Source organism: Oreochromis aureus, linkage group 12 (genome assembly GCF_013358895.1).
Source record: "Oreochromis aureus strain Israel breed Guangdong linkage group 12, ZZ_aureus, whole genome shotgun sequence".
NCBI classification, from domain to species: Eukaryota; Metazoa; Chordata; class Actinopteri; order Cichliformes; family Cichlidae; genus Oreochromis; species Oreochromis aureus.
In genome coordinates this window covers 9,046,262-9,059,791 of record NC_052953.1, presented here as the reverse complement: position 1 = coordinate 9,059,791, position 13,530 = coordinate 9,046,262, and the positions used below count along the sequence as shown (strand labels likewise).

Genomic DNA, 13,530 nt, shown 5'->3' with positions numbered 1-13,530 from the left:
GACTGGCGTGCACATTCAGTTGAAAAACAAATACACCAGGATTTACTTTATTGAAAGCTACCTTTCCAACATTTACAGTGGTATGGATCAAATGTGACAAACCTATAAATGGACCAAACATCTTTTCCACAACAACTGTTGAAAAGGTAGCCAAAGAATGACCTTTCTGCATCATCTACCAACTTTGCAACTTATCACAGTAATGGCATTATGTTTACACATGGTGTAGGCAGAATCCAAAGTGAAAAGTGCTTTATGTATATGCTTTGGTGTTCGCAGTCCAGTTATCACTGCAGACACAATCCATGCCATGCAAGCATGATGCTGCCAGAGACTTACTGGGCATTGGTTGAGTCCATACTGTACTCCTCCTGATACCTGGACGCAGCACACACGGACACAGATAGGTACAGGTTAGGAGAGAGTGGGGTCAAGAAAGCAGGAAAGGGAAGGAAAGGATGAAAAGCAAGAAAAGGATGCCACTGCAATGTAGTTTCATTACTTGCATCTTAGTTATAATGGAGCCATTTTCTAAACTTCAGAGAGAATTTTAAATCAGTTGTGCAGCAAGAAAGGCCCAAGTGGAATGTGACATTATGTTAGATAGGGAATATTCCTTTAGGAATTTCACCAAGCCATATAAAATAAACAGGTTAACTAAATACTATATTTGAGTAGCTGTTTCTTACTGCAAGACTTTTCCACCAGGTTTCATTAAGTCACCATTAAACTTCACATGCAAGTAAATATAAACATTTACAGTGGATACTGGTTATATCTGAGGTTAACGTGACATAAAAAAGCATTAAGTTAACCATAAGAACAGATGGAACACTTAATGCAAACCACAGGGAGTCAGTGTACACATCCTCAGGGTCAGTCTCAAAGTTGCCATATTGAGATGACCGTGAAAAGAAGGGAAGTATGTAACACTGAGGGAGGTGACAAACAGAGACATACCCAGATAATTTCACTCACTAACAAATGAATAGATCTGAGGCGCAAAGGGTCACAGGTTAAATGCACAATTTGATTTGAAGCAGAAGAAGTAGTCTTACGTCGATTATTTTCTTACATTCTTCTTACTGAGGCTGAAAGTTGTAGTATTTTACATAATATAGTGTGCATTTTTGTCTGACAACAAATCAAAACGTATGAGTTTTTAAATGGGATTTTTCTTTTATATTGTAATACATAACTTCACATATTCAAAACTGTAAACAACATGAACACAGTAATTACACAGGTACAAATTTCATAGAAAAAAATCTTGTCTGGGGTCTTGTCTGAGTCAAAAGGCCATTCATGGGGTAGACTTTTATTACACAGGTTTTTCTCATTTTAATACCAGTGATTCTTCTTTTGTACACTGCTTTCATTTGGTATATATTCAGAGTATCACTTTGGGATTAGGACATTACTTTCCTTTGTTTTAAAGTAAGAAAAATATACCTTAGCTTAGGTTATCAAGCTAATTTTTTAACTCTTGCCAGTACTTATGAGATTTTGCACTTCCACCGTAGGCCCACCTACCTCTGCATCTACTCTGCAGTGAGTGACAAACCATGAACAGCAGCATCTGTGAAAGAGCTTTTTGCACCGCTATAGTGAGGTTTTTTTGGTTGATTACCCAGCTAGAGCTTATGTACTGTGTGAGAGAAAAATAAATGTGATATTCTCTCTTCGTACTTATGAACTTGAGGTAAAAGTAAATATGGAAGAAATCACAGCACAGCCCTTTCCTTTAACTCTTGTAAACGGTATGTATGCATACTATATGTATACTATATTCAGTCAGGTTAACAACACATGTTCAGCTGCCCCCACTCCACCCTCAAGTATTCACTATGACCTATGAAAATATTCCAATAACCTCCATATCAATTTTGGGGAAAAGTGAATGGACAAAAATAGGTTGATTTGTCTTTGAAATCTCTAAATGAACAAGGTCTTTATGTCAGTCAAACCTGTAAAAAAGAGGTGGTGGAGGAATATGTGTTGAAAATAAAGACTGCAGAGCTGAGAGGTTTGAGTTGAGAAGATTGTCATAACTCTAAATGGACTAATGGACTGTCCATTCCACTCAGGAAACAGAGAGGTCACAAGGGAGGACTTTGCCATTTCAGTAATTAATCAAGCACGTTTTGCCATCTCAACAATGGCTCTCACTTCCAACATGCCAGTGAAAATGGGTTTCATTAGAAATTCCAAAGATCAATGTCCATGACACTCATTTATCTGCAACTTTCTTCTAATGGCTTCGAAAGCTCAATATCCTGAAATCAAGCAATTTTTTCTTCAGGTAAACTAGAATGATGTTAAAAACATTTATACAACCTTAAATTATTAATAACATCACGTTTTCCACTCCTGAAAGACAGATTCAATTCAGTAAATTTCCAATAAATTCACTTTGAGAATTTAGGACATAAAAGAAAGAACTTTAAGATAAAAAAAAAAGTGGACTGCTGGACAATTTTGGGAAATTTCTGAACCATACGAAACACACTGAACCAGGTTCGCAATGCAACATTTTACTAATTTTCCAACGGTTTTAATAGTATATTATCATTGCTTGTTACTACATTTCAGCAGTTTGAGATGTTAATTCAGAGTTAAACTAATGAGCAAATGATTAGTCGGCTTATATAAGAGATAATGTACATAAAAACAGGACCATCACTGCTCTGCTGTGATACTGCTAGTGATTTGGTGGATATTTCATAGCACTTTACTGGTCAATAAAGATGCTATCTGGCTACTAAGAGCTTAAACAATTTAGAGGCTAAAATGAATGGAGACTAGCTTACAACAGATACGCTCGATGCAGAGCATGATCTGTCCTGTTCTCAATTATAATTCAGAATTCAGAAGTTATTAGATTATGTCATTAACGTCATGCCTTAGTATACTTAAGATCAAATAATCACAGTAAAGAACAACTTGATTCTCACCTCTTTGGGGCAGATCTGGAGCGAACGTGTGAGCGGAGGTACTGAGTTATGTGCAGCATGACCAGCACTTTCAAAGTATGTTTTCCAGTAACATTCAGCTGTGAGAGCTACAGAGATAATGTGGGAGGGCCTCATGCACTTATGCTTTATGACTGTAGAAATTACAAAGGCAAATGGGAAGTGTAGTTTTCAGTCTGGTTGCTTGCCATACTGTTCTCCACACATCCCAGAAGCAACTCTAGAGACTCACACTGCAGCATCTCCATTTCATACAGTAATCCTAGACTGAAGTTTAGATGGTAAAGAATAGCATAGCATAGTATAGCATAGAATAGAATATAATGCCTTTATTGTCACTATACAGTTGGGGGGGGTTACAGTTCTGCAGCACTATATACATATGGACAGTATTAACAGAGGGAAAAAAAATATATATAAGTAATATGTAATAAATAGTGTTGTGTATATACAGTTGGGTTATTGCACATAGAATTGGTATTGCACAGTGGTGGTTCATAGAGGAAATGGGAAGAAAAAAATTAGGGGGGGGCTGTGTTATCGGTGCATGTGTGAGTTCAGGGTGGTTATGGCTTTGGGGAAGAAACTGTCTTTGAGTCTGTGGGTTTTTGTGCTGATGCACCTGTAGCGCTTCCCCGAGGGAGGCAGGCTGAACATGTTGAAACCAGGGTGGGAACTGTCCTTGATGATGTTTGCTGCTCTGCTGAGGCAGCGGGAGGAGTAAATGTCCATCAGGGAGGGAAGAGGGCTGGCGACGATCTTTTGTGCTGTCTTGACTACACTCTGAAGCCTTGCTCTATCCGCCTTAGTGGAGCTGCCGTACCATACCGTGATGCAGTAGGTTAGCAGGCTCTCAATGGACGAGCGGTAGAAGGTCAGCAGCAGGTTGGGATTCAGCTTGTACTTCCTGAGGACTCTCAGGAAGTGCAGCCGCTGTTGGGCCTTCTTGACGACCGCTGAGATGTTGTCTGTCCAGGAGATGTCAGCAGAGATGAGGACACCAAGGAACCGGAAGGTGTGGACCCTCTCCACACACTCCCCGTTGATGTAAAGGGGGGCTAAGTCAGTGCTGTGTCTCCTGAAGTCAACAATGAGCTCTTTGGTTTTCTTAGTGTTCAGTGCCAGGTTGTTTTCTGAACACCAGGCTGCCAGCTTCAGGACTTCCTCTCTGTAGTCTGCCTCGTCTCCCTTTGAGATGAGTCCGACTACCGTGGTGTCATCAGCAAACTTGATGATGAGAGTGTTGTTGTGGGTCGAACTGCATTCGCAGGTGTAGAGAGAATACAGGAGGGGGCTCAGCACACAGTCCTGTGGGGAGCCGGTGCTTAGTGTGGGAGTGGAGGAGCATACTAAATGGTCAAAATGCCCTTAGTCGCACCTTCCCCAAATCAACTCCGAATACCTTTACCTAATGTTATTCCCCTGCTCCCTCATCACATTTTCTGTCTGTATTCACAGAAAAAACTAACAGCAAAAGTAGCATTCTGGTATATGATATATACTATTCTTCCACTTTAAATCTTGAAAACTGGAGTAACAAAATTAATGAAGGGAGGTTATATGCTTTGCAACAGTGTCAAATATTACTTAGCATAAGTTACTACTTAGAGCAGGTACAGTAAAGAATTAGTACCTATAATATCTCTGCTGATGCAATAATAAACACCACAAAGATAAAGCTTATAACATATTACATATATACTATGGAATTTGTCCCTTTTATATCTTTGGGATTATCGGGTCCAATCAAACAGCAGTTTTGTGACCGTATTGAGTTTTCTACTTAATCCTACTATAAAAGCTACTTTCGGCGACTCCCCTGCCAGACGGGGTCAGCACAGCAGCTAGCTCTGCACGTTTGATTTAGCCTGGTAGCCCTCCCTGACAAAACACCAATGGTGATTTGTTTGTTCGACTGTAACTGAACCAGCGACCTTCTACTTGCCCAGCATTTGTGCACAAATTTAATAATTTAATAATTTTCTTTTTGTGTTATTTTTAATTGATCTAAAGGTCATACCTTAGGACAGGTTAATTGTCAGTACAAATACTCAAATAATAAAAATATCTTACATTTAATTTGTCAATAACTGGTTCTTTCTCCTGAAAGCAAACGGTCTTAAATGAGACTAAACTTTGCAGTGATATGATATGTGCTTTAGCCGAGGACCGACTAAATCAAATAAAGAGAAGTTTTCTTCAGAATCTAGTTAAAATAGCTAAATGTTTTCCCAGCAAAGTTCAGCAAATTGTGCTGCATCCCTTTGCACGACATCTCCTTCTCTTTCAGACATTGTCCATTTTCTAATCCATTTAACTTTCAATCAATGACTCATTTTGGAAAATGTAAATTACAAATGCAAACACAGACAAGAATTATTGAATACATGCACTTGTAAATGTTTTAACCCAACTGTGGTGAGACTATGGCATGTATTAAAGTCAACTTTGATGCTTTAATACTGAGGAGGTAATATTAAGTGTACAAGGATACAAGTACACAAGTAGTTTGCTAACTTTGCTAAAAAAGCAGAAGCACTCTGGACTGACAGACGTGAGCTTCGTGGAAGGCTCTGTGTTGCTGAAATGTCAAATGGGATAAAGTCTACGCTGCACATCAGTCACTCTGCTTTTTGTCAAGTTCCTACGCAGCTGACCTAAAAAATTCAAATCATCCTTTGCAATATCCTGGTCCATTCTTAGTGAGAATATACAGTGCATAATAGTGCCTCAGCAAGGCAGACCAAATGCTCGATTTTCAAACAGATTTTTCACTGCGCGGACAATGTGGTGGCGAAGATGGACGAAGCCAAAATAAATCTGCATGTGTTTATCAGTTCTGACCACATCCTGCGTTTAAAAGATGGTCCTTCTCTCTGTTACTGAAAATCCTCCAAGACTTGATTAGTCTCTCACTGCCTGCAATATTAAGATGTCAATAACATCCAAAGAATCGATATAAACAAACATAGAGGTGTTGTAAATTATGTCAAAATAGATGAATTCCCTATAGACCGTGCTATACGATGGGCCAGATTATTGATTCTTTTACTCTCTCCACATCCTTTCATTCCTGAGCCAGCTGGACAGAAATCCCCCGCTGACCACATTTCACAACCCAGAAAGCTCTCAGATTACAGACATCACCCTGCAAGCGACTGGGATAAATTAATACACTTTTTTTTAATCTCTACAAAAATCTGGTCATGTAACGATTGGATGAAAATGAAGGACAACTTTTATTAATTTATGTCCTCATTTAAGATATAAGCCCTTGTTAACAAAACTCGCTACCTTGTAAACAAAGGAGATGGACCGCGCTCAATCGTTGGTTGCCCAGGGCAACTGGCCAATTAATGCATTAGGTTTTACAGCCAACCCGTTTGTAGATAGTGTACTAGACAACCCTTTAAACAGTCTTGGATGGCAATAAAGCAATAGTCAATATTGTTCAGTGTCTCTAAACCTATTCTTACAGTGTTCAGCTGCCAACAGACTTACTGGCTTTTGTTGGGTTTTAATTGCTCTTATGGATCTGAACTGTCACTTTGACTACATCCACCTACAGTACACCAGTAACTTCAAAAGCTTCATCTCCTCCATCAGTGTCACAATCACACATCATAATTTTGTCTAATTATTCACTGTCTTTGCCAGTATCATCATCATCACACGTACTGATGTGTCATCTCTGAATAATGTTTTCATTAGTGTATATTTCTCCTAATTTTTTGGGTAGCACTGATGACTGAGCTCACCTATTCGCATATATAAGACTTTAAACCTCTGTCTTCATTGTCATGATCGCAGCTGTAATTACAATTATTAGTAGACATGTTTTGTTATCTGCTCTACTGTCATGTTCACCACACTGAACATCCATTTGAACATAATGGTTAGGATTTGACAGCTAATAATGCTTGACAAAAAACAATCTTCTCTGTCATGTACAAGGTCAAAAACTATGCTTTCTACCATTTAACTAAACTTCAAATTCAGCACATGAGTACAGACAAGTGTGTGTGTCATTTGTACTGTTTTTCATATTTAGGCAATGGAATTATAAACTATAGCAGGCTATATATATTTTACATTTTTATCCTTGTTAGGTTTACAAAGACTTTTTGCTGTTACGTATATGACAACCCTCCCGCTGTCAAGAAAGTCCTGGCCTGCTATTATTCATAGTTTGCTGACATGAGGCCTGTCAGCTAATGCAGCTCACCTGTGTTTTCCAAGCTGTAGAAGATGGCCCAGATGAATTGCCGAGTCTCATTTTTCCACTCCACCTGGCATCAGCCCATTTATGATGTTTTTGCCTTGGTTTCTTTATGTTTAATAAATGATCTTTTATTAAAGTAAACGTCTTGTATGGACTCACCTACAGTGCCTTGAGTCCCTTCATGGCATTTAAAAAAAGGAAGACTGAAGATAAAAATCAATATGAAGCCTGGGTTTGTCCCTGTGATGTTGTGAGAGCTTTACTTTGCAATGTAAAGCTCTTGAGAAACCAGTTTGGACTACATGAATAATTGGAACTGAACTGAATCAATAGATGGCTCCCAATTAGTGATAGCTCAAGCCTCAACTCTGATTTACGTCCACCTGAATTCTCAGGGCTTTAGAGATCTCTGCCAACTCTGTAACAAACTCTGACATCCTTCCAGATTTGTCATCCAAAATCCAGCAGCTAAAGTTGAGACGTTTGCCTCGGGGAGGCAGCTTTGCAGAGGTGTGTGTATTCTGCCTATGGTTTTAGCTGAGAAAGTGAATGGTGGATTCTGTGGTAAAAACTGAACGTTTCCAATCTATCTTCGATATTCAATTAAAGTTTTTTTTTTTTATTAAAGTTTCTAATAAACAATGTAGCCAATTATTTTAGGATTATGAAAAGAAACAAAAGGTTGTGATTTTCCTGTAATCACTTTGTTTAGCCATTTCCCATGCCACTCTGTTGCTTTTGTAGCCTCAATATGGATATTAAAATCACAACCACCAGCAAATGTTCCATCATTCAGAACAGATTAAATCCCAGCAGATCTGATCAAACATGCCCATAAATATCAGTATTTCACATAAAAAGTGACAAGAAAAATATGTGCTATAAATATTGAGAGACAGGGCACACTGCACCACCAGCATATTGGCTGTGCAGTAGTTTCTGAGACACAGCCAAATAAGCACACTCTGTTTTCAGTCAACCCAACCTCATAACCTGCAGATAACAGTGCAAATATGAGCTTGAACAGCAGCATTTCTGCGGCTCTCAAGTTCTTTTGTCTCTGAAAGAAAAACAATGCATCCCTCAGTTGTTACAGGAACCACATCCAATTTGTCTATCAAATTGTAGCAGAGTGCAAGCAGATTTTATGGACTGGTGCCAGCACATTGTGAAATAACATGTAGTATTTTTATATAAGGAGGGGGTATGTGAGGACGATCTCCTGTGGTTTGCATTTTTATTTCATCTATCAATCTCATATATATATGCATTAATAATATTTTTTTTTTTTAAAACTTAGCTCATGCAACCTGCAAAAGAATACCTTCTACCCCACGCAAACTCTCAAATTCATAAAATTGTAATGGGAATGCAGCATCCACTGAATTATGTAATCCTATACACTGCAGTCATTAAATGAATCCCATTGATGCCTGGAGCAAAATGACTCACGACAGAAATGTTTGCGATCATTCAGCCATCTGTCGTGAAAGTGACTCAAAGAGTCGTACTGGTTGCCTTAATGTTTAATCCCAATGGGAAAATATAGCCTGTAAGACCCGATGCGTAACTACCGTAGTTCCCACACTATGCTGTAAATTTGTGGGAAATATCAGTTTACTGGTGGACAGCTTTAATGGTAATGAAATATTGATTACGACTACTGTTAATTACCAGCCAAGTTATTAGGAAGACTTGATGTACCGGTCGCTCGCAACACCGTGTTACCGTGAGGATGCTGCGTGTGTGCAAGCGAGCTGCATTTAGAAACATGCGCCTTTGGTGCGGATCTGCGGCAGCTACCTTTGGTCGACATCGCTCCCCAAAGAGCCGATGGTCCGGAGAGGGTTGGAGGGATTGACCCAGGTGGGCTCTGGTGTTTTCTGCACATCGGTCTTGACGTCTGGGTCGATCTCCGAGGGAGAGGGCGTCAGCTTTGCGCCTGCCATGCTTCCCGAGTGTTACCTCCAGCAGAGAACGGCCAATATGTTTTTTCCTCCTGGTGTCAAAATGGGCTCAGCTAGCGACCGACACCGCCGGAAAACCGCATCTCGGTCTCACTGGTGGTGCACGAAGGAGGACGAAGACTGTCTCTCTCCCTGTCGCATCACGGGGTCCTCAGACACACTGAGGGAAGCATGAACTTGTCTCCTGGTTATCGAATCTACCTCCATCCCTGATGGAGATAAGAGGTCCCCGTGCGCGTCTGTGAGATCCTCACGTCGTCACGGTGTAGCGTCAAGAGCTCGACCAACCCAACGGGCTTCCCAGCATGTTACATAACCAAGATGCTCAAATTTAATGACCGCCGATTACTTTTGATCAGGCTAACGTGCCCGTCATTCTTCTTCAATCCTGTCCCGCAGTAAATCGTCCAGTCAGCTAAAATGATCTGAAGATTTAGATGCGGCTACACCTTATTAAACCCGTTTTAATGATTAAAAACAGTGCTGAAAAAAATAAATAAAGCTGTCCTCATCTCAACTTCACTGGAAGCTCTAGAAGTGCTATCCTTTCCAGTAGCTGCAGACACGAGTAACGAAAAACCACATACAAATGAGCAGGTGGATAGGCAAACACTTCAGGCATGATCGTGCTGGTTTGCATGGAAACGCGGGGCACCTGGAGTTGACATGACATTAGTATGAGAGTGTGCAGGTGATGAAAAAGAAGCCACCAGTGTTTAAAGTTGTAAATGATAAACAAAAAGTTAATTTTACAAAGTCATTTTTTGAAAGAAAAATATTAATTAAAAAGTGTTTTTAAGAAACCTGAATGCCACAGCTGTTAGAATGAAACTCAACATGCAAACATGAATTTAACACCGAATTATATATGTTTTGGGTTTTTGTCAAGTGTTGTAATGGAAGGGGGCTCTAGTCTTGGTTAGTTAGAGATAAAGGACCCACAATGTAAAACTCATTGGTTAAGTCATTAAAAGGGAAACCAACTTTGAAGCCACTGATCATTTTGCATGTAAACTGCGTAACACATACCAAGGAATAAAGCTGTGATGGTATTCTGCAATAGTGTACCTCTTTTGATTTATCTGCTGAATAACTTAACCAATCCTAAATTTCCATACCACACCATACCAATTTTACTTGTAAAACACTTCATAAAAAACCACAGCAGATACAAAGCGATGTATACAAAAAATAACTTAATTGGTAGTCACCTCAAAAGTGGCCATTAGACTAAAACAGGACAGGTAAGGAGAGATCAGTAGCCTTGGAGGTAGTCATCTGATTGCCAGATTTTTCACATTTTATTTATAATTCAAATTTATGTCATCTACTAAAAACTGTCTTGCTCCCTGGAAACTCTCTAGCCATTAATCTAGAATAGTTACTCAAAATAACTTATATTCCTCATCTTCTGTTCATGATTACAAGCTCACAGGCCTATTGTTGGTTATGTCCTTACAGTGTGGTTTATTCCTAATTTAGCCAGAGCAGCCATACATGCTGAACTCCCAGTGGTAATGCATTTACAAAACACATTACACACTCCATTTCTGATGCAGATCCTGATCTCAGTTCAACCTGCAGGAAACATTTTAAATTATCTGCTTAAAGTACCGTGGGGATTAGAGAGGCTGGCTTGTGGATGAATGAACGGTTACGTCTTCAGTTTTAGTGGCAACAAGTACAAAGAGATCTAGGTGTGAATAGCCTTAAGAATTCAATCTGTAACTATAGTATACATTCAGTTTGGATTTAAGTACAAATTAAACCAACCTTTTACAACAGCCCTTTTTCTGAAGGTAGGATTGATCGCTGGATTAGTTTGTTCTTTTTCATGTTGCACTGTTCTAAAAACATGCTGATTAAACTCTATTTTGAAGGCTGCAGTTTATGGTAGTCTTATACTATATTGCATTTTACCAAGCTTTATAAAGTGGGAAACAGGGTCAATAAAATTTGAGGAACACTTGTTGATATTACCCAGTACCTTTTAACAGGCTCACGTTCTCTAAAAGTCAATGTGTGCATACTCGTAAAATCATAGACAATAATGCTGTCTCCGTGTACTAAAGTCATTTATCTCTGTATAAATATTTGTCAAGCAACGTGGTGCTGCATTTCAAACTGCAAACTGGTAAATGAATCATGTTGTATCATGTGACACATACTCTCGCCAAGACTGCGTTTGTGATCCAAAGTGCTGGAAAGGTAATAGCTGACCATAAGGAAACAGTCCAAAGCATAAAAAGACAGTTAATGGAAAGAGAAAAGCAACAATGTATGCGGCATAAAACCAGACAGTGGATTGTAAATGAGTTCACGAGTAGCAGGAAGAAATGCACAGATTTGAGCACAGAGACACTTAGTGGTGAAATAGAGGATTGCAGGCAGTGTAGCTGATCCCACAGCAGCAGCAGAGAGAAAGAGAGAAACAAAACAGATATCAGGTAGCGCTTTCATGTATTTTACAGTATATCTAACCACGCAGATGGCAGTATAGTCCTGGGTTTTATCTCATGTGAGGCTGCAGTAACGAACATCTTTGAACAAGCTGTTCAACCCTTGCAGTTACTTCAGGTATGTCCCAGGTGCTGGTGAAGCCCAGACCCAACTCAGGGTTAAAAACAAGATTTAATGAAGCACAACAGAAGTCCAGAAAAGCAAATCTAATATATACAGATGCAAAAGTAAGCTAAGAAGCTAATGCAGCGTGATTGGTCGAACGAGTGGTATTGTTCACACTGGATATTTGCATAAATTACATTAGTGGGTAGCAAAATGCAGGGATATAACAAACATGTCAAGAGAGGAGTGAAGCCTGCTGGTTGTGTATAGCTGGCACAGCCTTCCACTTAGAAATGCTTGGCAGAAGAACTAAACACAATTATGCAAGATGAGTAACTTCCAGCTGTGAAGATGAAAGGAAAAAGAAATTTTTTTAAAAAAGAAACAGGGTTTTGGGGGCAGAGCTGATGTATGCAACATCATGCTGTGCCATAGTGCTACTGCTGTCACACTGTTGAGCTGTATAGCTGGATGCACAAAAGCAGCTAATGTATTTGTTTAGAAATGGACACTCATATAGTGGGATTTTTTTTAAAAAGCAGTCACCTGACAGGAACATTTATTTGTACTTAATGTTTTGAAAGTGGTAAAGTCTTATATATATATAAATACGAAGTAGTACAAGAAAGTGACAGACGTACTTTTCTGATCTTAACTGGTAAGCAACAACTTGTTAGACTGAACCAAAGCTGCTGATGGGCCTAATAAGTCTCCCTTTAAATCTCTGTGATCACTGGGGTCGCCTCAGCATCGTGCTTCGTGCTGCAGATGAGAGTTGAGAGCTGTGATAATGCTTCCTCTGTCAAAACATATTAAGGCAGTGAGCTAGCACTGCTGTGGGTGAGCTGTCTCAGTATAGCCAAAGAGGAGGAAGAAGTCTAGCCAATTCCACTGGCAGGCTTACACACAAGAGTGTACACATGCATCTGAGCACTGCAAACAGGGATCCTACTGCTTGCTAACTGCAAACTTGCCAGAGGCTGTTTGGTGCGGAAAAGGTTCAACAACCATTTATCAGTCATAACCTTATGTTCTTTTCCAAAAATGAAGATGACTGTGGAACTTTACTTGAGTAGAATGAGTATGCCAGAGCGCTTGATTCATCCATAATAATAATAATTAGAAGAAACACGGCATCAAGTCTTCAAAATGTCAGCTGAGCTGTTAAGTTATTTATGAACAGAGAAAACTCGCTAAAGTAATAAGAAACACTACTTCAGCTTGTGCAACATTTATTTATACCACAACCATCTCAGTAAACTCCTGAATATTTTTCCCCAGATAGAAATACAAATAACTTTGAAACCTTTTCTGGCACTTTCGTTAAGCCACATTAGTGGCAAGCAAGTCGACAGTTTCATGAATAAAACAGCTGCTCCCAGCATGACGCTGTACCAAAAATTAGTGGCGCTGTTCTCTTCATTTGCCTTAAATGAAAGCATCCATTGTAAACTCCAGTTAGTTTACATAGATACTCGTTTACTTAATGAATAGTTGAATCATGTATTAATTCAAAAAAATACCTACAATTTTCATTTCACTTACAATAAAACTACTTTTCAGTCTATATAGTACTGATCACTCAGTGTAAACAACCTGAAGGAACATACAAGCATAAAGAATTTTAATGATGCATTTAAATTAACACATAGTTTGCACAGTTTGAAAAAGAAAATCTATTAAAACAAGAAAGTGTACCACTTTATCCTATTTAGCCTTTAAGGCCATCACACATCAATTACAGATTTCAGAAGCTTATATCACAGAACTGATATGTCAACAGTTTACTAACACAGCACATGTC

At 39.2% G+C, this 13,530-nt stretch overlaps 1 protein-coding gene across 10 annotated transcripts in view; it reads right to left on the bottom strand.

Moving 5' to 3' along the window:
- kcnt1b (potassium sodium-activated channel subfamily T member 1b) overlaps positions 1-13,530 on the bottom strand; it is a 73,741-nt gene that overhangs the window by 46,753 nt on the left and 13,458 nt on the right. Inside the window, exons 1-2 of one of the 10 annotated variants that reach the window (XM_039620781.1) lie at positions 8,998-9,293; positions 340-378 (exon numbers count right to left, since the gene is read on the bottom strand). The exons of 7 other annotated variants lie outside the window; for them this stretch is intronic. In XM_039620781.1, coding sequence (XP_039476715.1) covers positions 340-378; positions 8,998-9,143 — 185 coding nt within the window. In that variant the 5' untranslated portion in view covers positions 9,144-9,293. Of the gene's footprint in view, positions 1-339; positions 379-8,997; positions 9,294-13,530 lie in introns of those variants that run through there. 2 more of the 10 variants (XM_039620785.1, XM_039620784.1) reach the window with 2 other exon arrangements.